Raw genomic sequence first — 22632 nt, 5'->3', positions numbered from 1 at the left:
TTTTGGCCCAGGGCTAGGGTTAGGGTCTCCTCAGGGTTGAAGGGGTTAGGGCTTTTTAGCCCAGTGTTAGGGTCAGGGTCTCCTCAGAGTTCCCATGTGTGGAACAAAGTGCAGTATGCTTGGAACTTGTCCACATATCTTAAACTTGCCTGGATGCTTCCTTTTTCACATTGTTGACTAGAAACACAACACAGTTTTACACTGGATGCCTAAAGCATCATCTTCACTATTGGAATAGTTTATAAAAAAGTCTGGCAATAAAGGACGAGTACTTGCTAAACTGACTCTAACATGAAAATAACCAAACAAAACAACAACAATCCACCACTAATTACAGTCTAATTCCATGCAAATTTTTACACAACTAATCCACTCAGAAAGAGCTTTGATTTGCAAAGACTGACCACAAGAATAACGTCTCTGTGAGTGTGGTGATCGTTGCCAAAGAACTTAATATGATTTAGAAAATGACTCATATCCTGAATTTGACTTTCAGATGGATTACAGTGGGAAAAAAATGCTAAAGTGTAATAATTTTTTAAAGCCTTTTATTGCTGCATAACAACACAAACAATAAAACAGTCAGCAAAACATGCAAAAAAACACAAATATGACCTTTACAGATTGGAACATCAATGCCCAGATACACTTAAGGAATTTCATCTAAAGGGCTTCTGTTCTGAAAGCCTTGCATTTAATTTTTTTCTCCAAATTCCAACTTTTTTAATCATTTAAGTTGGTGATTAGCAACAACCTTCTTGAACTAGAGTAGTTGCTGATAAAAAATCAATTAATTTTGTGCATGAAAAATCTTGAATACACACTTATGGACCATAAAATGCCTGTTTTGATTAAAGCATTCATCTGAAAACGTGTTAACTTGCTGGCTGAGGATTGTTGATGTTTAGCATCAAACTGGAAAAAGGATGTAAATTCCTGAAAATGATGACTGAAAGAAGGCTGAGAGGCCTCTTTTGCGCAGGCCTTGAGAGGATTTTATTTTTTACCAAGAATTAGACTTTCAGCATGTGAATACATTTGAATTTCTTCTGCAGCAGCTTGTTTGTATTTTTGCATGCTTGTGGCTGCTTTTATTATGTCCCTAATGTTTAAAGTTATGACGATGTAGTTAAAGATTTAGGGACAACAGTTATCTTGTGCTCTTGTTTGCAGATGGCAAAGAAGAAACTTCCTTTTTGCACAAACTACCTTGAGACAAGGCCATATTTGAAGTAGCAGAGGGATGCTCTTCTTGTCATTTGCACCAAACTTTCTGTTTTCATTTATTAAATTTCATTGAATAAAGCCCATATTTTGCTGTTTTCTTTTTTTGACAAGGTCATGGCCTCCTCTAGACTAAATGCCTCTGTATTTTCAGCTGTCCTCTGCAATCATCCTCCACTCTTTTGTATTCTTTAAAGCAGGAGTCCCCAACTGCTGGGCCAAGGACCGGTGCCTGTCCATGGGTCATTCAGTAATGGGCCGCAAAAACTTTTCTTAAACAAATCTAAATAAATATTTTAATTTACATTTGTCTGCAGGGCATTTCATGTAGAAAAATTACTCCTTCGTGCTTCTTTCCTGTACTTTTGTTGAGTCAGCATTCAGACCATTACTTTCCTCTTTAAAGTTTCTTCTGTACATTCTTTGGACTTTGACTTCTTCAGAATACTTTTAGCTATTTCAGCCATTCAAGTATGAAAACGTTCAGGACTTTACATCTCTGATTTGGGTTTTTGTACATTTTATACTGTTTGAATTATTTATCAGTATTTACATTTTTTTTTGTAGAAATGTGTTGAGATCATTTCAAATCCTTGAACAACTTTGTTTTCTTTGGAATCTGATTCATCATACTTAGTTCAATTTTAGCTTTTAGCGACTATTTAGCTAATTTAAGCTTTTAGCTATTGTTCAGTTGGTTCTAAGTTGTAGCTACGGTTTTCATAAAGTTAGCTTTTAGGAAATGTTTTGTTAATGTTGGCTTCTATCTACTATTTTACTAAACTTAGTTTTTAGCTATAATTATGCCAGTTTTAGCTACTATTTTGCTGTTTTTGTATGTACCGTTTTGCTGGTTTTAGTTTTTAACTACTATTCTACTAATTTTAGCTTTTAACTATTGTTCTGCTCATTCTAACTTGTAGCTACTGTTTGGATAATTTTAGGTTTCAGCTTCTGTTTAGCTAAATTTGGCTTCTGTCTACTATTTTGCTGAATTTAGATTTCATCTACTATTCGGCTCATTTTAGCTTTTTAGCTTTTGTTTTGCTAATTTTTTAGCTACGGTTTTGCTGGCTTTAGCTTTTAGCTGCTAATCTACTACTTTAAAATTTAGCTAATGTTTTACTAATTTTAAATTTAAGCTATTAGCTTTTGTTTTGCTAAATTTAGTTTTTGTTCTGATCATTTTAGCTTTCACCGCCAAGCATTCAAACTGTAATTTTTTTTTGTTGCAGAAAGTGCTTCTTTTTATTTTTTGCTGGCGTACCTACAAACCTACAAGCTAACCCTCACAAAAATGAGGTAAAAAAACAAACTTTCTTTTTCCCCTCTGGTCCGCAGACCAGTTTGACTCATATGAAACTGGTCTGCGATGCAAAACAGGTTGAGGACAGCTGATCTAATGCAGCAAATTGTCCAGTTTTTAAGGACAATATTAGGAACCTGTTAGCACTTCCAGGGTTATGCAGCGCCCACCAGCAGCCCTCTAAGCTGTCAGGTAGTTTATTGGCTAAAGGTCAGGCTTAGATTATGCACCTCTAAACCCCCAAAGTGATGAATATGATGCTTTGTTGAAGGAATAAACATATTGCCCCGGAGCTGGAATTACACACACACTCTTACAGAGCATGTTCAGAATAAATAAGACTTATTATACACCTGCGAGCAGGGTCAAAGTCTGTTAAACCCTGGCTTATGGTATTAGATAGATTATAGAATCACTCTCTAATAGCAGTCATTCAGTTTGTAATCTCAGCTGCTTGATGCAAAAAGCACTCAACGTTCTAAGCAAAGGGGTCTAATGACAATAACCACCCCCTCCCATCCCACTTCCTCCTGTTCTCAAAGGTCTTATGACAAGTCAGCTGTTGGTGACATCACAGATGCTGGATCATATGTCAGAAACCTTTGCCGGCTGACCTGCATCTCTTGCGGCTCAGCGGCAGCCAAGTCCACTTGAGGGCAAAAGAGCGGTGAGATCCCCCCCTAGGAGGTTAGGGTAAAAATAAAAGGGTGATGGTGGGGGGGAAACTCTTCAGGGCAGGAACATCTGACCCATGAGGGAGTTTTTTTGTGTGTCCCCCCGTCTTGCTATCAGCTTGGGGAGACATTTATCATTCTTGTGGTGTGTGTTTGAGTGTTAAGTGGTTCATATGAGTCTTTGTGTTTGTTGCTGTGCAGCGTTTGCTGAAGCGACATCATTTTCATAGTAGTTTTGATTGCAGAGTTGCAGTGCCACCTTAAGTCAGCTTTAAAAAAAAGGAAGAGTTTAGGGGCAGGTCATTATGTTATGAAGTACTGATTTGTAAACTATTTCAAGAAACATATGTTGTTTATATGTATTGCTTTGAAATATACCAATAATACTTAAAAAATATTTACCCAAGTTAAAGGTTATTTATTTATTATTTGACATTTTAAGGAAAATCTCACTGAATTAGTTTCTAATGTGTGATTGCAGTATTGTGCCCACTGTGCGTTTGGAAACATAATAAAGCCACTAGATGGCAGCAATGAGCCGTGCGTTATAGTGATCATCCTGAATACACTTAACAATTTTGGTGTAAACAAACAAATAAATAAATAAAAGTACTGTTCAACATCTATCACATTTAAAAGTCAATGTTTCCTGTCCAATTCAAAAAACAAAAAATTAGGAAAGTTAATATATATGTGTGTGTGTGAGTAGGTGTGTGTGTGTGTGTGCGCGCGTGTGTATCTACATATGCATTAAAGTTTAGTTGTGACTAAATTGACCTATATTGTGTATACTGTGTACACAATAACAAACAGTATGGATCAGAGAAAACACACTGGCAGTTCTTTGCCTGGTTTGTTTCTGTGGCACATGATCATGTTTACTGCAACAATGCTGACAAACAGTTTCTTTTTATGGCTACACATGTACATGAATTCATCCAACACAAACTTTACTATTACCAGGCGATATTTTCAGACTTTGTAGAAACAACAATAAAGAAAACATATTTATATTTTCTCGAATATCACAGATAATTGTACTTTTTGTGGTTATTATTTTAAGTTATTTATGTACCATTTTTCCTTTGTTGATATCACTCTGTCTTATGTACAAGGTTTCTGTTCTGTTTTTGTTCAAAATAAAGTTAATTAAAAAAATACAGTATGGATTATATCAGACAGACAGCGGAAGTAATGTTTTAGTTTTTAAAAACGTTGCCCTTCATATTATTGTAATCACATTCACGAAAGAAGAACACGAAGATCGTGAACTGCAGCTGGCATGAATAAAATAAAATAAAATAAAACTTTCATTAGTTTTCTTTTTACCTTGGATTGATCAATTTACAAGGGGCACTTGAAGGCACCACTCGATGCCCTCTGGTTGCTCTGTCTCCATAGCAACGTGTACCAAACAGACGACGCTTTTCGTAGAGGCTGGTCACTAAAACTACAATTTATCAGTAACTCTTATGGAACATTTTGTCAGCATGGAAATGGCTAAAGAAGAACCCGGAAAGGAACCAGAACCTCCTGTGCTGTCGGACAATGAAGACACAAACGGGTAAAGTCGTTGATTAGCTTCCTTTAGCTTAGCAACCACAGGTTAGTTAGAGTTCCTAGCAAAAGAATGTTGACTGCTATGTTTGCCTTCTTAAATATCTAATTTATATGCTTTAAAAAAAACAAACTCTTCAGAGTTTCGACTCAAAAGGATGAGAAGCAGGGGAATGAGAAGGAAGTCGTGGTGGAAGGCCGCAAAACTCGGAAACAACAAGAGAAAGAAAGTCAAAAGGTTCAAGTCTTTACATGCAGATTCCGAATAATATTTGTTTATTTACTTTTTTGTGTCGTCTCTTTGTGTATGAAATAACAACAGCAACAAAACACGTAGTGTAAGGGGGCACAATAGAATTAAACACACCCACATCTCAAATAATAACAGTTTATTCAATTAAAAGTCATTCAAAAGTTAAACACATATATACAAACTTTAACAGGAACATGTATGGCAGGCTACATTTGATTACTAATGAAACAATTACATACCAACACACTGATCAAATAAACATTTAATGGAAGTCTGTTGTTTGTTATTAAAGCTAAGTACCTCTCTCAGAAATATATATATATATTTCAAGTTCAGGAGACAGTTTTCCCAAAAATAACTGACCAGAAGCACTTGGCCGTGTGTTTTAGCTTTAACTTCATGTTCATTCAGTGTGTTTGCTTTTCAACCTCATTATCCTCAGAAAATTATGAACTTGCGGAGAGATCTGACAGCGTTTGTGACCGATATCCAAACTGCAGCTGACGCCAAAGTGGTGCAGAAAAGGACGCAGCTGGGAGAAGCAAAACAAAAGAGGTAATTCCTTTTACTTTTACAGCCAGTGTCTCTACGGTTAATTTTAATACAGTGCCACTTATTTTCTTTCTTCGTCACCAATCAATTTTACTGCTGTTTTGGGTGAAACAGAGAGGAGCTGCTGGAGAAGGATGTAAAATCGAGTCAGGAAAAATTTGACGAGATTGCGAGCAGATGGTTGATAGTTAGTCAGAAGGTGATCCTTCCAGACCTGCAGGAAGCTTTGAACAAGCAGCAGCAGCTTTGTGCCGTTCTCATACAAGACAAGAAGAAACTCATAAACGAGCTTCAGCAGGTAACTATCCAGCCGACAAGCTACCAATCAACTCACCAGCTAAAGCTAAGCATGCAAAAACTATAAAGAAGTATCTACAATGTTCATCTTTTTTCTTGGATTCATAACTTTTTGATTAAATTGTGCTGAGCAGGAACTCAAGCTGGGAGACGACTCCTACGTGAAACACTTGAGGAAGAATGCAGAGGAAATTGACTTAATGATTGAAAGGATGGAGGACCAAATTCAAATCTTGACACAAGCATACAGGGAGGAGTTGGCCCAGATTGAGGTAAGACCAGCTCTGGATCAAGAAACAAATGATCTGCTGAGGGCATCTGAGTCTTTGAGGTGGGTCAGATCAATGTGTCTCACTGCGTAAATAAGCACCGTGCCACAGCAATCCACACAAACTTTGGAAGAAATCCCTCAGGATTTATTTTTTATCCTGTTGATACTTTCATTATTAGATTGACACTCTGGCTTTTGGTTAAAAGTCTGGAAAGCCATTACAGTTTGCTGAACTTGAACGTTCATATGCAAAAATAACTCAACTAATAACTCCACCTGTGTTTTTTATTTTGGCAGAGAGTTCATCAGCAGGAACTGAAATTCTTGCTTTCAGAAGACATTACCAAATGGGAGGAAGACTTAAAGGAACTGTGGGACAAAGAGGTACGGATGATTAAATACACACACACACACACACACACACCTCCACACAAATACACTAGTAAGTGAACCTACTCAACTTTCAGTCTTCTTCCATCTGCCTGTAACCCTCATACCTGTTTATCAGCTCTGTATCCTATAACTCCTACTTTTGATTCCAGCTCGAGAGTCTGGCAGAGAGGAGAAAGAAGGTGGAGGAATACGAGGAGAAAATCCACAAGCTGAGGTTTAAGAATGCTCACAACACCAAAGTCTTGGAGATGGAAAATAATGCAAAGGAGCAGGTTTGTCCAAATATGGAACTGAACTGCAATAACGCATCTTGTTTTATGAGACTGTAAGTCCCATTCTTGGCTCTGCAGGCTGAGGAGAGAACGAATCAAAAGATCAGGAACGCCACTGTTCTTGAGAAACTGAAACACCAAGGTCTAGAAGAGAAGGAAACACAGTTTAGGCTCTCATTGGCCAATCTTAAACGCATATCCCAAAGGTAGGGAGGTTTGTTTATTTTTTCCTCAGGAAAACGCATGCACATATACACGTTTACAGTGATGACTTTATGTTTCAGGGATGAAAACAATTTACAAAAATTAAAAAACTTGTACACCAAAGAACAGAAAGAGTTTACAAGACACAGTCGTAAATTGTCTGAGAACTACAAACGCCAGATCCAGAAATATGAGCGCTTAAAAGTGCAACTCAAGTAAGTCATAATTACACTATGGTTACAAGTTCTGTATGAACACTTTCCTCTTACCCCTGAGTTTTCTTTTAATCCACGCAGGCACTTTGCAGTTGCTGATGGCAAAACGTTTGAGGAGATGTGGCTGATGACTGATGCAGAAGCAAAGCAGCTAGCAGAGAGAGCTTTGCTCATCGACTCAGTGATCTGCAAACAGCTGCTTGGCTTGTCCTGGGAGCGGCCTCATTTGGCTTCCTTGGAGCTCTCTGGTCCCAGCCGGCCTCAGGAACTGGCAGGGAACAGCGACAGTGGTCCAGAGCGGCAGGAAGAGAATTTCTTTAGCGACACACAGGAGAAAGTGAAGGAGCTGCTGTGTAATGAAACGGTTAGACACAAGATCAAGTTTTATGTTCACTGACAAGAGTAATATGAAAATATAGACACGTCTGAGGATAAAATAAGCTTTCCTTCATTCCTTTCAGGACTTCCTGGTGGAAACTAAAGTCCTGAAGCTTCTTGCCCCCCTGGAGAATGAGGAACAAACTGATATGAAGCTGGTTACCCTCCTTTATGTAAGTTCATATTCAGCTCATTTATGCTTATTTCTTAAGCTGAACATTAGTTCCACGACTGAGACAAAACTTGAGCAACCAGTCACTCTACCTCCTGTTCTAGTCGTTGGGCCTCAACGACAAAGATCTACCTGAGCTGACTGATTTCCTAATAAAGTACGAGCATCAGCAGAAGGAGCAAACTAAGGTGAGGAAGGGAAGAGAGGACGACTTCTGTGGGTCGTTTCAGCATCACCCTTGCTAATAAGTGGTTTGCGTGTCTTCAGGATGCCTGCGCATCCAGTGACTTCGGAAAGGCAGAGGAGACCAGAGCTACGACAAATTCAGGCCCTGAGCTCATCAATCCTGACCACGTGCTGCCTGCTCTGAAAAGTTTCCTTGAGCACAGAAGGTAAGGTTGCCCTTTTTAATGAGCTGTTACATGTTTCTGTTTATCCTGTCCTTCATATTTAATACCAGCGTGCTCTTAACACTTTTTAAGGAAGAGCTCAGCGCAGCGTGATTCTTCAGAGCATGAAGCGTATTGGGAGAGTCTGGGAAATGTTGTCTCTGAGGAGAAACTCAAACTGTGGGATGCAGCAGAGAGAAATCTAAAGCAGTACCAGTAAGTGACAAACACACAAATATAAGACATCCATCTGTACCAAATGTTGTTTTTTTTTTATGTGTTTGTGTGTTTCTGTGTTTCCAGTGCTGTCCTGATGGAGATTTCTGATCTCACTCTGGAGACAGATCGCCTGAAACAGCGAAACGCAGAGCTGAGGATGCAGCTGCAGCAGCGTCTCAGCTCCACAGTACGTCTCTTTCTGCTTACCATATTTCTATGATACCTCTGTGTGATGGCAGGATTACTTCAAATGGTAGCTATGCATTGACTCAACATAGAAATAGTTACTTTTTAATGGCAATCTGGATCTAGATTCAAGAATTTCCTATTTAGTCTTGGTGAAAATATAATAAGAGCTACAACAAAACTGAAAAGACTAGGAAAATTTTAAACAAAAACAGTACAGTTGTTTAAATCAACAAGTAAATGTAACAAAAATGTGTCACGTTTGTATAATTTTAATTTAATATAAAACAAAGAACATTTGACAGTAAAGCAAATCTGAAAGAGATAGTGAGATTATCTATTCATAATAATCATTTTGAAAACAGTTACAAAAATATTTAACAAGAACACAAGGAGAAAATATGTCCCATCAACTTGGATGCTGCGTTTTATTTTTGTCGAAACATTTATTATTTTTACATTAAAGTTTACTAAAGCTACTCATTGCAAACTATAAAATTAAATATAAAAAAGGTTATCCTGAACTTATCAAATGGTGAAGTTTGAAAGAGTTTACTCATGTAGTAGCTGGTATACAGTCACAAATTTTTATTTATTTAATTGAAGGACCCATTAACCATAGATATGAAACAAATATTGAGTGAATTTTGTTTCTTACTTTATAAAGTGTTTTTGAGCAGTCTTCATGAATTTGCAGTTACTTTTTTTTTTGTAAACATTTTTCCAATTAGCTTTTAAACAAACTGACAAATTGCAATTATATTATATTGATCAAAACTTTTCCCAGCTGCAACCAAATTTTACAAAAAGAACCAATATATGATTAAGTAAAAGCACTGCACAGGCTTAAACAACCTGAATGAACCAAGAAGTGTTGTATGAATGTACAGTATGTGTGTGCTGAATATATGTGTGTGTAAGGATGAGTCTTTTTGACTAAAAAGTCTCTAAACATGCCAGAAAGATAGTTCATTTACCATTTTCATCTTTTCTCACAGGCTGACTGAGGACATCATCCGCAAGATGGACTTGAAAAGTGCATGTTTGTAAAGTCAGGCTCAGAATAAGGAAGTTAATAAATGTAAGCTTATTTTTATTATTTTAATTCTGAAGAAAATGGTTGCACAGTGCAGCTGATTAAACGGTAAGAAAAAAGATATTTTTGTGCACTTTTTATACAAACTCCAATGAGATGTAAAGGCCATTCAGCCTCTGCCCGGTGGATCTACCCTGCTGTGTTAAACAGCTTGTGGTTGAGCTCTGAGGGCAGAGAGAAGACGAGCAGAGCGAGGAAGAGCAGGCCCATCGCAGCCACCAGCAGCACCACACAGTGCAGCTTGTAGTGCCTCCAGGCCAGGATACACATCGTCCTAACCGGGCTCAGCAGCCACGACATCGTGGTGTTGGGACGGCTGCACAGAAAGAGTCAAAACTCAGTTGGTCTCAAAGGATTTCAGAAACTTCTAAGGGCTTTTTTTTCTTTAAGAAATAATAATCTCTGAGTGTGGCACTGACACTATCTTTAAAAGAATGGAGAAAATTAGCTACTTACACATCATGCACTTTTAAACCAACAAACATTTGGGATTTATTGTTCCTCTTTTTTGGCTGCTTCTAGTCTCTTGCTAACCACAGAACAAAATATATGTTCCTTCTCTGAACATTTAAATACCAACTTGATGTTATTTCAGGCAATTCTAGCCAATTCTAAAGGTATGAAGCAATACTGTTATTGTAATGGGACTGAACCAAAAAAATGATCCCTCCCCAGCTGTATCTATTATTCTAGAAAACACTTTGCACATAAAAGTAGTCATCTAATTAACTGCTGATGTAAAATGACTAGTAACTACAGTTTTAAATATGTTATCCATGTACGTAAGTTTATTTTCAATTGTCAAAACAAGCCAAAAAAAATATTGCACACATTTCAACACATATAAATACACAAATTCATCATAAAAACAAGCAAGTTTAGTGCAAACCATAATGGTAATCAGTAGATTCACAAACAAAATCTGCAACACAAATGAGGTCAACCATAGGTAAAGTTTCAAGAAAATAATAAGCATCACACAAAATGCCAAGTGATGTGGAAACGGAGTCAGATTCCTTTTTCTTAAACTCAGTTCAAGTGCACTTTAGTCTTAGTCCAACAAAATAAACTTTGCATTTTTGGTGACGTTAAAGACAACCAGGTGGGTGATTTGCTTTGCTTCAAGCTGGAAAGACAAGTCATGCCAACACACATGACCTCTGGTCAGTTATCACTATGGTGCATGCATTTCAACACAAAAGCCTTGGTTTTACAAGTGTTTCTTTCTCTGAGGACCTTTTAGATTATATCTGCAACTAACCTGCGTCCTTCTGCTCAGTAGTTTTCATCAGTGTGCGTATTATGACATAAAACAGTGTACTGAAGAGCGTTTATACAATATTCATAGCAACAGAAAATTCAGGACGTTGTCAGATTAACTGTGTTTTTACAGTCTCAAGTATTAATGAAGATAAAAATTCAATATTTAACACTGAACTTTAACAAACAATGTTTATTACCTACCTGATGATCCTCAGTCATGTTGTTCTTTGTCTCAGTGAATTTATTAGGAAAAAATACCTTTATTATTATTATTATTATTATTATTAATAATAATAATAATAATAATAATAATAATAATAATAATAATAATAATAAATGAATGTGCAAAAACTGCAAGAGCTATAACAGTTTTAATTTAAGGTGACACTTCACTGTGCTCTACCTTTGCAGCATTTAATAGACAAGCTAATAGTATAATGTAACTGTATAATGTAAATGCAAATCTAATTGTTTATTAATGTAATTTTAATCAGCTTCAACTTTGCAGTAATTTAAGTATCCTGTGTGTAAGTACAACTACATTATAAGCTTTAAATCATTTATCTGTTTATTAGTTGCCTATAAATACTGAAAAGGTGGCAAAGTATTACCGAAAATATAAACTATTTGTTCCCTTTTAACCTTAATTAATTCCAAGCGCAGGAATCAGTAACTGGAGATGACACAGCATCACTTGAAATGAACATACATGCAATCGACTGACCACTAACCTGACATTTGGTACCTAATAATAAATGAAAACCTGTGTGCACATAAATCATTATGGATAAATCATTATGCAACATTGCTTGAGAAGAAAAAGGTCAATCGGAGGTTCTTTTGTGGCATGTGATTGCTGTTTAGTCAGTTCAAGGATGGAGTCCAGACACTGATTATCAGAGCTTTTAGTCACTTCAGTTGCCTTATTCAAGTCTTCATGATGTTAAAGTGGAATATGGTGAGTAATTATGAGGATCGGAGTGGACTGGAGAGGAGGAAACAGTGCAATCGAACTTCCCGCTGCCTCCCTTCTAGTGGGTGAGCCTCCCCCCCGTCGTTCTCCCAGCCCTTCCTCCTAAGCACCCAGCAGCTTCTTGACAAGGTAGCCCGGCATGCTGTAGAGGAAGAGGCCCAGCATGATGAGCAGCAGCAGGGCCAGCACAATCTTGATGATCAGCCACTTGTAACGGTTGCACACCAGGTAGCGGATGGCTTTCAGCGGGCTCAGGAACCACAGGAAGGTGGTGTCTGGGCGACTGCGTGGGACAGATGAAGGTTTGATGGGAGGAAAGTAAGAAAATGGACACGAAGACATGCCAGTGGATGAAAGAGGGGATTATTGGAGGGTAAAACAGTAAGAGTGGATGGGGGGAAAAAAAGCAATGGAGTATGGGAGGGAAAAGAGAAAAAGAGAGATCTGGTGTTAGTGCTTTAAAAGTCACGTTGCAGTTGTGAATCTTATTTGCCACTACAGCATGCTCACAATTCACATTTCTATCAATCTAATGTTTCACAGGAGCAAACTAACAAATCACAGAGTCAAAGCTTGAGATTGTGCAAAATAGATGAAGATGAATAAATGGATGAATGAATGAATGAATGAATGAATGAATGAATGAATGAATGAATGAATGAATGAATGAATGGGCAACTAACCAGGAGCTCAAGGGTCCCTTACAGTAGGTTTTGATAATGCTTGTCCGAGTGGACCCATTTCCAAAGTGCATCACTCGGTTTCATAGTGGTTTGAGCAACACCATTTTGTAGACCAATTTCATTTTACATTTATTCGCAAATAATTTACAAAGTTTTAAGAGCAAATAGTGACAGCAGAGGCTAGCTGTAGCACTTTCTGGTGCATCGTGTAATGAGAAAGTGACAGTAATGTAAAAGTTTCTAAAAGTGCATTTGCATGAACTACTATGACCTTTTTTAGACTGAAGTTGTTTTAAGCTGACAACAACTCCACTTTGGTCTGGGCCCCACCTGGACTAGCCATTATCTTCTCAGTCTGGTCAGAAATAAACTCTTTTTCTCCAAACAGAGCTGGTTCAAAGAGCTGCAGGTAAGATACTTGTTCATAACCTTTCCACAGGACCCAACTCCAAAAGATTAGAACTATGGTTTTAACACAGGACTTCCTTCAAATGTCTGCATCTTTTCAAACAATCAGGCACATATGCAATGTATAATGGCACTTGGTGGGACAAAACACCAAGACAAGACACAACAAAAAAATATGGTGACGGTGAAAACTATTCTACTTGTAAGGCAGCAGGAAATGGGTAGAAATAGGTCCAGAACAAGAGAGCAGAAGGTATAGTAAAGATAGCTGGATCCATCAGAGACAGTGAGGAGGGGACAGAGGCTACCAGCGCATCAGGCCCCCAGCATCTTCTTGACAAGGTAGCCAGGGATTGAGTAGAGGAAGAGGCCCAGCATGAGCAGCAGCAGAATCAGGCCCAGCGCCTTCAGGATCAGCCAACGGTAGTTGTGCCAGATGAAGTAACCAATGGACTTCAGAGGGCCCAGAAACCACATAAGACTGGTGTCCGGACGACTTTGCAGAAGAAAGGAGAGAAAGAAGGGAGGACAGAGGAATGCCGAGGAGGCAAACAGAGGGGGAAAGGTTGAGTCACGTGCACAAAAAAGGGAAGGTATGAGAGGAGGGAAGAGACAGGGACACAGTTGAAGAGATGGTGGGAGGAGAAACAAGTGTGTAACACTGGCCACTTGACGGTGCAAAAAACAGCACCGGTCTTTATAAAATCTTGTAGATAATAAAAACAATGTGCTGTGATACGCTGCTTTTTGCACAGCAAGAATGACTTTAAAAAGAAAAGGAAATGAGAAAATTGTTCTTATCTGTCTTTTTTAGCTCCACAAAAGTGTCTAACATTTTTTAAACTGTGAAACCAAATTGTGTGTGTTTTTAAAGTTTTAAGGAGGGTCACATGTGTGAACATCTTACTTTGGTTTCTCCAGTGGATCAGGCTCATTTCGTCCCAAGCCCACAGGACTTTTCTCTGCTTCCTCTCCCGTCACCAGGTGGAGCTCAGCCTCAACCTTACCCTGCGATCACAATCAGTTTTTAATTAAATATGCTTTTTATCACGTACCAAATTAATCCTTCATTAAATAATAAAAGTTTCATAGAATTTTGCATTTGAATTAATTTTATTGGTATTTCATTACAAAAAGCTATACAATTGGAAACAATTCTTGGAAAAAACAGATTACTTCATACTTTATTTTGCGTTTTGTTTTCTTTCTTCTTTGTACTTTTGTTATATTTAATGTTTTTATTATTCTAAAGGGTGATAAACCATCTTACCGTGAGCTCCATCTCATCATTCTCATCACGGGCCACAAAAGGCCACCATCCTTTGACCCTTTTCTGTTTGAAGATGGAAATGGTGGGCAGCTCCTGCTCATTTCGGATCATGTTGAGGGAGCACTGCTTAGCGGTCTTGGCGCCACGAGGAAACCTGTTCAGGTCCAGCTCTATTGCACCTGGAAGTGGCGACATGAAGAGCAATCAGAGATTCAGAGTGGAAAGACTCTGCAAAACACAACATTGATGTGTTACGTTATCTATGGAGGATTGAAAAAAAAAACAACAACAAAAATGTTCCACTCTACAAGGATTATTACAGATATGTTGGCTTTTAAAGCTAAACGCTAATCTTGCAAAGATATTTTTTCAATGTTTTGTTCATCCCATAATTTCCAAGAATACTATTTTCTTTGTACATTTAGATCACTGAAAGGGTGAAGTAGGTAATAATCTTTCAAAATATAGCAAGAAAAGCTTGTTTTAGCAGGACCCTGTAGGCAACCTGCAGCTGTGAGACAGCAAATGTTGTAAACACATTCTTTGTAGAGCTTCACACTCAATCACCAAAATAAGACACAGCAGGTCTGCCTACAATTCAAATCTTCACAAACCTTGGTGCTTTTAGAGTTTTAGATTCTCTCTATAGCAAAGATAAGTTTTGGATTTGGTAATGCACCAACAGCAGAAAAGAAGGAGCATATTGGTGAGGTTTTTTGCCAACAGCTGACATATATTGGGTTACAAGGCCGTAATAATAGCTGAGCATGTCAACATACAGGTATTCAAAGTCTTTGTAATTAGTTCAAATCACAAATTGTTACTCTAATAAAGTACAATATTGGACAAATCTAAATTTTTTACTAAGGTCTAAGTTATGATTTGGCTGAAAAAGGTTTAATACAGATACATCATAAATTAATCAGTGTGTAGCAGTTTGTTTTGGTGCCACCAACTTTATTACAAATCATTCTGCAATAAATGTTGATATGATAAACAAAATCTAAGCAGCCTATCAAATAGTTATTAATGATTACCACACTAAATTTATGCTCAAGATATGTAAAAAGGTTTGAGTTATAGCCTTTCTTATGTTCCTCACCCAGGAAGTCATCAGCAGAGAAGTGGTCTGCATCCCAGACCTGCAGCGTGAGACGAGGAGGGATCTTGTATTCGGTCTCATCCCAGGAGAACATGGACTCTTTTTTAGAAATAACAATCTTCTCCTCAGCCACCAGGTAATCGAAAGGGAAGACGAAGCGCCAGTTGAAGTTGCCCTCACCAGTCAGGGAGTGATAATGCACATCTGTGTCCTGTTTGTCTTCCTGCTGCCCTTTCAGCCATCTATAAAAATGGTCAGAGAGATAATGAAGAAGCCAGTTTCTAATACAGTACGATAAATACATTGATTTTGTTGATGGATTTTGCCATTCATGCACAATAACATTGAAACTTGCAGTGGTTGGTCATTTACTTGATATCAGTTTGTTGATTTAAATAAATGTGGTCATATTAAAAGATCACTCAGCTAACCAGGTTAAAATCACAACATGCAGTGTGGCTTTTATGTAGGTTTAAGTTTAAATTTTCAGGTTAAGGATCAAAGCTTTGGGATTATTTTTAGCTGCTTCATTAACAGTAGAGTGAAGCTGGCTTCATGAGTCAGGGGGAACAGGAGAGGAGCTGCACTCTCAGTTCTCAAACGCAAAAAACAATAAATAATAAACTGACTAAAGTTGTCAGATTTAGGTTCTGACTAAACAGAGTGCAATGATTTGGTAACCGAGATGCTTAAAATAGGCTGGGATAAAGGTTAAAACAAGATGGCTTCAGGAACATTTAATTTGGACAAAAGGTTAAAGAGAACATGCCTGATTTTATGTGACCTATAGCAACCAAATCATCATTAGTATTTTGCTGGTTCCATCTATAAAACATCCCCAATTCTAATGTTATTCTGGTCATAATAGTAAAGTTTAGCCAGCTACTGAAATGTAAGCTTAACGTCTAAATGACATTAACAGATTGTTTGGGGCTGTTTAAGGATGGCACCCTGTCTGTCTGAGTAACGCTAAGATGTTACACATCCACAGGTGACACTGCATCAACTGTGGAAAAACGAGACTTATGTGAAGGGATAGTTTGTTTTTCTTGAAGTGGAGTTACGGAGAGCACTTAGAAGCAATCAGTATCTTACCTGCAGTAGATAGCTACTCTTAAGTTTTATTCATGAGCAAATATAATGACCTACAAGCTGTGAGTAAACCTGGAGGTGATTTCTGTTTTTTTTATATTCCTCGAGCATATTTATCTTGTCAAGTGACACTTCCTCCTGGCGGAAAATGCTTTATCCTCCATTAAGAGGGAAACTCCTCCCTTGCAGCTTATTGTCGACTCTTGATAGGTTGTAGCCCAGTTGAAAAAGAATACGCCCAGTGGTATTTTTTTAGCAGCTGTAGTTAGTGTATTTGTTTAATTAAGAAAATTGTAGCAATCTGATGCAAAAACGGCAAAAGTTCAACAAAAAAATTATGAAATTATTTAACCTTGACCCTTTTTAAATTGTGCAAATTCACTTGCTATGAGTAGCAGTTTGCTTAACTTCCCTTGATTCTGCAAACTGAGTTCGCTCTGACTGTTGTCTGCTGCGGGTAATATACAGACTGCACATGACTTCTTCACAGAACCCGACTTCAAAACAACCAAACTATTCCTTCCAGAGTTGCAGGCATTGGGAGGCAGCAAAAATCCTCTAAATATCAATGCATAATATTTAAAGATAAATCAAATCCAGGCTGCTTTATGGCAATGGAGCTCAAAGCAGTAGAGCTCTGTCATCCAGGCATGCACTCAAATTCCAAGCACTTTATTAAAAACAGCTTTACATCTCCAGTAAAATGTGTGAAACGTTTTGTTCGCATCAAATATGAAGGAAAGAGATCTCTTGTTGGTGCCACATGAACTGGTCTAAAACTGACCTCTAGGGAAAAGCAGCTCTGCAGACTGAAACAACTAGTTGTTTGGAAAAGTTGGCAGAAAATGACTAGATTGACTGGAGCAAATAGAAAGGATTTAAAAGGTGTACAAAAACTTGACAATTTAAAGCTGCAAAAATATTTCATGTCTCTTTTTTGTTGAAAGTACAGATGTTAGGATCAGAACGTGGAGATGACAATAAGAATCTGAATATGAATGGTACAGATTAAGGAATGTTTGCTTTACACACTTTGGGCTCCATAAAACCAATCAGTCATTATCTCATTACCAAAGTCCCTTTGGATATTAATGCTGCACTGAGTTTATCATCTTCCAATGGACACTTTCAGCATGATGCATGCTAATAGGACAATGCAAAAGTCAGCAGATTTGCTTCATGCAGGTGAGAATGGGTTCAGTGGATTTTAGTGCTCCCATCCCCAGTTCTGAATTAAAGCTTTACTGAGGAATAGGAAAGTGCAACCCAATGTTAGTATGGGGCTCCAAATAAAGTGCTTGGTGAGCGTACAGAACAGTATGCTTTCATGCAAGATTTATTTTTATTTGCAAATCTGAAGTGCCATTAATGGTGAATTGCAACTGCAGTATAGGACCAAACCACAGTAGTTTTTATTTTTGAGAAAATAAACAAACAAACGAAACAACCTATTGTTATTTGAAAAAGAAAAAAATTATCTGACTTTATTTTTTATTGGGTCAAGGTTCAGACTGGAAACATGGTTTATGCACATTCTGTAAATTGTTGTAGCATCACTTTTAAAAAGAGCCATTATTGAGATAAATGCAATATTTTAGTTTGCATACAGCAGCTTCAAATGTTAACAATAAACATGATCCTTTTAAAAACACCAAATTCATTGTGTTTTTTTTTTTGGAAAAATACAGCAGAAGACAAAGCATGACATGTGAAATAATTAGAAGTTTTAATTATTCCAATTAATTTGTGATGTTCCTCAAGCCTCAAGGATCTGTTCTTGGACCCTTGTTGTTTTGAATTTACATAAATAATTTATCAAAGACCAAAGTATTATTATTATTATCTCTAATTTACCTGCTGATGACAAATGTCTTGTTGTTTTACATAAAACATTTGTTATTATAATTATGTTCTGTTAATTTGATTTTGTATGAACAAACCCTCTCTAGCTATATTGCATATGAAAAAAACCCAACACATTTTAGAATAAAACTAAATGGTTCACAAATAAAAGATGAAAATTATTTTATACAAAGTAAAAAATAATCTTCTTCATCAAATTGATATGGGAAAAAATACATAACAGTCTGGTCTGTAAAAACACAAAACCAACCAAACTAAGTCAGTTAATATTGAAAGTTCTTTCATTTATAAATTGATCTTTTATGTTACCTGTTTATTGCAGCTTCATTCATATTTATAAGCTATTGTAACACAGTTTGGGCTGTTACTTGTCTGACATATCTGATAAAAATGTTTAAAAATAACTCTTGAGAATGACACATTTTTACAATAAATATGACTTATCGACACCTGACTTATCATTAAGTATAAGCTGAATCACTATTTGATGTTTAATTTTATCACCCTACATGGGACACATTAATAGTGTTTTTACCAGGTTTGAAATTACAAGTTGGAGATTTGGTACAGACAAATTTCTGTCTTCACTACTAAAAAAAAGAAAAACTAGATTTGTGGGTCAGAAACAATCTTAGATTGCACATATAGTTTGGTCCTTACTGCAATAATTTTTCACTTGGATTTTGCTTTCATTCTGCTGATAGAAGTGGTTGTAACAAGCAAGGTTGCACAAAAAGTTAATACAGGAGGGTTCACAAAGAAGTGCTTCAGGAGGAGGAAAGCAAGGATTCTCTACAAGCCATGCGATGGAATCGTATTGTTTACCCCCTGACATAGATGTCAGACATCTTCTCCCCTGTCATGAAAGCATCGTCCTCTAGAATTACGTCATCAGTGTTCCAAATAATAACACGAAGCTCAAAGCTAGACACCAGCAGAGTATTGATCGGAGAGGAGAGAAAGGACGACAAGACAGGGAGACACAGCACACAAACAGAGACGTGGCACAAACGCACACAGAAAAGAATGGAAACAAAACAAAAAAAGAATGGTTAACAGCTAAAAGAAAAGAAAAATCCACATACAGCTCACACCCATGGGATGAGGCTAAAGGCTGCCTTATCCCCGTGTACCTACCCCCTGACAAATATGTCACTGGACTTTTCCCCAGTGAAGTAATCATCGTCCTCCAGAATTACTTCGTCTGTATTCCAAATAATCACCCTGAGCTCATATCTAGTAAGGGGAGGAGGAAGGAACACAGTTGCACTTAATTTAAATGTTTTGATCTAAACTTAGCTGGTCAAACTGACTTACCATCACTTAAGCTGGAGATAAAAATACATATTCAGGTTTATAAGCATCATATAAATCTCTATCTAACTTAATTCAGGATTATAATTGATCAGACTTGGGAATCATGATATTCAAGAGGCCATTTGTTTTACTGTCTTTATCAGGACGTACCTCTTTGGTTTCCGTGGTGATATGTCGATTGCAGGCCCAGGGGCAGGCATATCCATAGGAAACATGTCCACCCACATCTCAATGCGGCCCTTGGTTGGCAAAAGAAATAGTGTGTGATGGTTAAACTGCTGTTTGTGATTCAGAACATAATGACTGCTTCTTCCTACCTGTTCGATTCCAGGCTTGTCGGGGTTCAGCAGGGGTCTGGTCTCCACGTGTTCAGGAACAAGCTTGCAGCCAACTCTGGGGATCTCCTCCCAGTGGTTCAGCACTATCAAGGCCAAATGCTCCTCAGTCTGCTTCTTCAGGCCTGGGGGAATTGATATCAACACAAATAGAGACAATGAAGGAAAAAAGAAAAAACTAAACGTCAAAGATTTTCAATAATACTGATCAATGGTACAATAAATGATACTGAATTACCAACAAGTTATCATTTGAGGCTATTTTACAATCTTAAAGCTGTGAGAGAAAAAGGCAGCCATACCATTTTCGTCCTCTATTTCTGTTGGTCCCGTAAAGATTCGATTTGCCACTTTGACTTTCCCTCCCGGCCCGTAATGAGGTCCATCAATCTTACCATCTTTGCAGAGCTTAGCCAGGATCTGACTGGGTTTCATAGGGTCCCTCCAAACATTGTACCCATGTCTAATATCAACAAATGACAGAAATGTGGATAAATTAAAGTGACTCTTGAGATGCCTTCGCAGTATAATTTAAGCCACTGTTACTTTGCCTTTATTACTCTAAGTGCAACACAGAGACATACATACGAAACCAATAAGTCACAACAGATAAGACATTGTTGCTTACACAGAGTAGTGGGCTGAAATGCCGCATGTGGCCCTGAATTTGCTGTAGAACCGGTTCTCCAAGTCGATCTTCGTCTCTCCGATCAGGTCGTCGGTGCCAACCAAATCCCAGTCGTACACAGACACTGTTAACATGGACTCCATGGGAAACGTGGCCTCAATGTCAAATGATCTGACAAGCAAACAATAAACAGAACTTTGGGGTAAGGAAGCTACAAAAAAGTGTATTTATAGGTAAAGCGGATTATTAGTCAATAGTGTGCAAAACTAGAAAGTTGTAAACTCTTGAATTGGTCAAATTATGTTTTACAAACGTGATCATTTGTCACAGAATTCCAGGCTTTTTAATGGAGCAGAGGATGATTTGATTCCAATAGTTCTGCATGTGTTCACTGAACTTCACATCTCCAGTTAATATAATGTAATTATTGTGTTTTGTAAGGTATATATAAAGGTATATATAAACTGTTTAACATAATCTGGTTTAAATAATTTTTTTTGTCATCTTAGTGATATTAAGTTGGCAGAACACATGTGTAACTAGTGGTATTGATGCATCCTGTGCTCCAGTAATTAGCATGTCACCCACATATGAAAAAAACTTTTCACTTTTCACAACTGCGTACTTCCTTTGGTACATTCATAAAAAGAAACCACAAATGCAAACTTGAGCTTTGTATTTCTAAAATTCATCTGACAGAGAACATGTACACTACAAGTTTGCTTAGGATTTGACTTATTCAAGAGTTAAAAACCCCCTGTTTTGTATATTATTTTTTTTTGATACCGTCCTTACCTCATACTGAACAGTTAAAAATTGAACGGCATATTCAGACAAGTTCAAAATACAGCTGTTTTACAACACAAGCACAAAGTTTCTGCTAAAAAAAGTATTATAGCATGAATGAATTCATAAAGTGCAGGTTTCTGTCCACTTACTTGCCAAATACAGGATTGAGCTGCTTGGAGATGTAGTTCTCCTTGTCTTTGAGCTCTGATTTCCCCAGCTTAATGACAACGTACGGATCGGCCTTCCCATTGATGTCAGCAGGATGGAGGTCTGTGGCCTGAGATGAAGAGAAGGAAAGAAATGATTTTAAGTACTTAATAATTTCCACCACTGAATAAATTTTAACATTACAAATTGTCACCCACCCTGACAACATAAACTCGAACAAGGACGTTGATGGGATCATTATGAGGAATGCTCTGAAACATTCCCATATTCGGATCAAACCCTGCCTCTCTTGTGATCTCCTGGGAAAGAGGCAGCTTGTACATACACAAGGAACCCTGGATCGTAGAAAAAATACATGTTTATGTGCATGACAATATTCTGTGTATGCTGTGCTATAAATATTTCCACATCATGGGTTCTTACCTTGAATCTGCCTACAATCCTGTCATCATCCAGAGCGTGTTCATCGTCATCTCCAGCCTTTCCCCTGTACAAGTTGAACGTATGAAGCCAGTCTTCGAAGTTTCCGTACTCGTTCTCCAGCTCCTTGTTGTACACCTTTAGAAGAGAGTCAGTACAAATACAGTTTGAGTGGACTTGAAAATAACTATATGCTAGCTTTTATCTGACTCTATGCGCGACACACTCACCATTAGCTCGTCTACTTTTGGTTTAACTGGTCGTTTCTCTGAGCCGTCTGCAGCCTGACCCTTCTTCTTGTCCTTAGAGCTCTTCTTCTCTTTGCTTCTTTCCTTCATCTTAGAGCCTCTCAGATGAAGGTCATCAGGTCTGTTATCTGTTCAGAAAGGCAGACAAAGCAGAGCTGGAGTCATGAAGAGAGTTGCACACAGCGTTACACAACACTTTACATGAAAGCTGAAAGATCTGTTCATGAGGAAAGCAAGTTTCCCTGAATCTCATCAAGAAATTAAACATGTGTGATGTTTTCTTTTAAAAGCAATGGCAATTGACGGCTTTACGTTTGAGTTCAGTACCTGCCGCTTCAGCTGCGATCTCGAGGTCCTCTCTTTCCTCTGCTTCTGCCTGAGCCGCCTCCTGCGCTCTGAGGATCTGACAGACCAG

At 37.8% G+C, this 22632-nt stretch overlaps 2 protein-coding genes across 9 annotated transcripts in view; one reads left to right on the top strand and one right to left on the bottom strand.

Moving 5' to 3' along the window:
* Window positions 1-4585: 4585 nt before the first annotated feature.
* drc1 (dynein regulatory complex subunit 1 homolog (Chlamydomonas)) lies at window positions 4586-9693 on the top strand. 2 transcript variants are annotated; one of them, XM_017411848.3, is made up of 16 exons: window positions 4586-4768; window positions 4903-4999; window positions 5457-5569; window positions 5681-5864; window positions 5998-6135; window positions 6432-6518; window positions 6677-6799; window positions 6878-7005; window positions 7084-7218; window positions 7300-7582; window positions 7680-7769; window positions 7873-7956; window positions 8036-8160; window positions 8251-8373; window positions 8461-8563; window positions 9561-9693. In XM_017411848.3, the coding sequence occupies exons 1-16, from the start codon at window positions 4677-4679 to the stop codon at window positions 9567-9569; spliced, it is 1914 nt and encodes a 637-aa protein (XP_017267337.1). In that variant the 5' UTR covers window positions 4586-4676; the 3' UTR covers window positions 9570-9693. The 2 variants fall into 2 exon arrangements, with proteins under 2 accessions (XP_017267337.1, XP_037837556.1); XM_037981628.1 differs by having other exon boundaries at window positions 4586-4809.
* Window positions 9694-10424: 731 nt separating this feature from the next.
* Window positions 10425-22632, bottom strand: part of otofa (otoferlin a) — a 78432-nt gene continuing 66224 nt past the window's right edge. For 3 of the 7 annotated variants that reach the window (XM_025005020.2, XM_037981627.1, XM_017411961.3), the window contains 14 exons: window positions 22545-22620; window positions 22200-22345; window positions 21973-22107; window positions 21747-21884; window positions 21531-21658; window positions 20593-20763; window positions 20267-20427; window positions 19947-20089; window positions 19780-19868; window positions 19450-19548; window positions 15358-15599; window positions 14256-14434; window positions 13893-13993; window positions 10425-12177 (listed from right to left, as the gene is read on the bottom strand). In XM_025005020.2, the coding sequence (XP_024860788.1) occupies window positions 11997-12177; window positions 13893-13993; window positions 14256-14434; window positions 15358-15599; window positions 19450-19548; window positions 19780-19868; window positions 19947-20089; window positions 20267-20427; window positions 20593-20763; window positions 21531-21658; window positions 21747-21884; window positions 21973-22107; window positions 22200-22345; window positions 22545-22620 (1989 nt within the window). In that variant the 3' untranslated portion in view covers window positions 10425-11996. Of the gene's footprint in view, window positions 12178-13293; window positions 13482-13892; window positions 13994-14255; window positions 14435-15357; window positions 15600-19137; window positions 19237-19449; window positions 19549-19779; window positions 19869-19946; window positions 20090-20266; window positions 20428-20592; window positions 20764-21530; window positions 21659-21746; window positions 21885-21972; window positions 22108-22199; window positions 22346-22544; window positions 22621-22632 lie in introns of those variants that run through there. The other 4 variants (XM_025005019.2, XM_017411962.3, XM_017411963.3 and 1 more) reach the window with 3 other exon arrangements.

Source organism: Kryptolebias marmoratus, linkage group LG19, assembly GCF_001649575.2.
Source record: "Kryptolebias marmoratus isolate JLee-2015 linkage group LG19, ASM164957v2, whole genome shotgun sequence".
In the NCBI taxonomy this organism is placed as follows: Eukaryota; Metazoa; Chordata; class Actinopteri; order Cyprinodontiformes; family Rivulidae; genus Kryptolebias; species Kryptolebias marmoratus.
The sequence above is the reverse complement of the archived record's forward strand: the minus strand, read 5'-3'. Positions and strand labels throughout refer to the sequence as shown.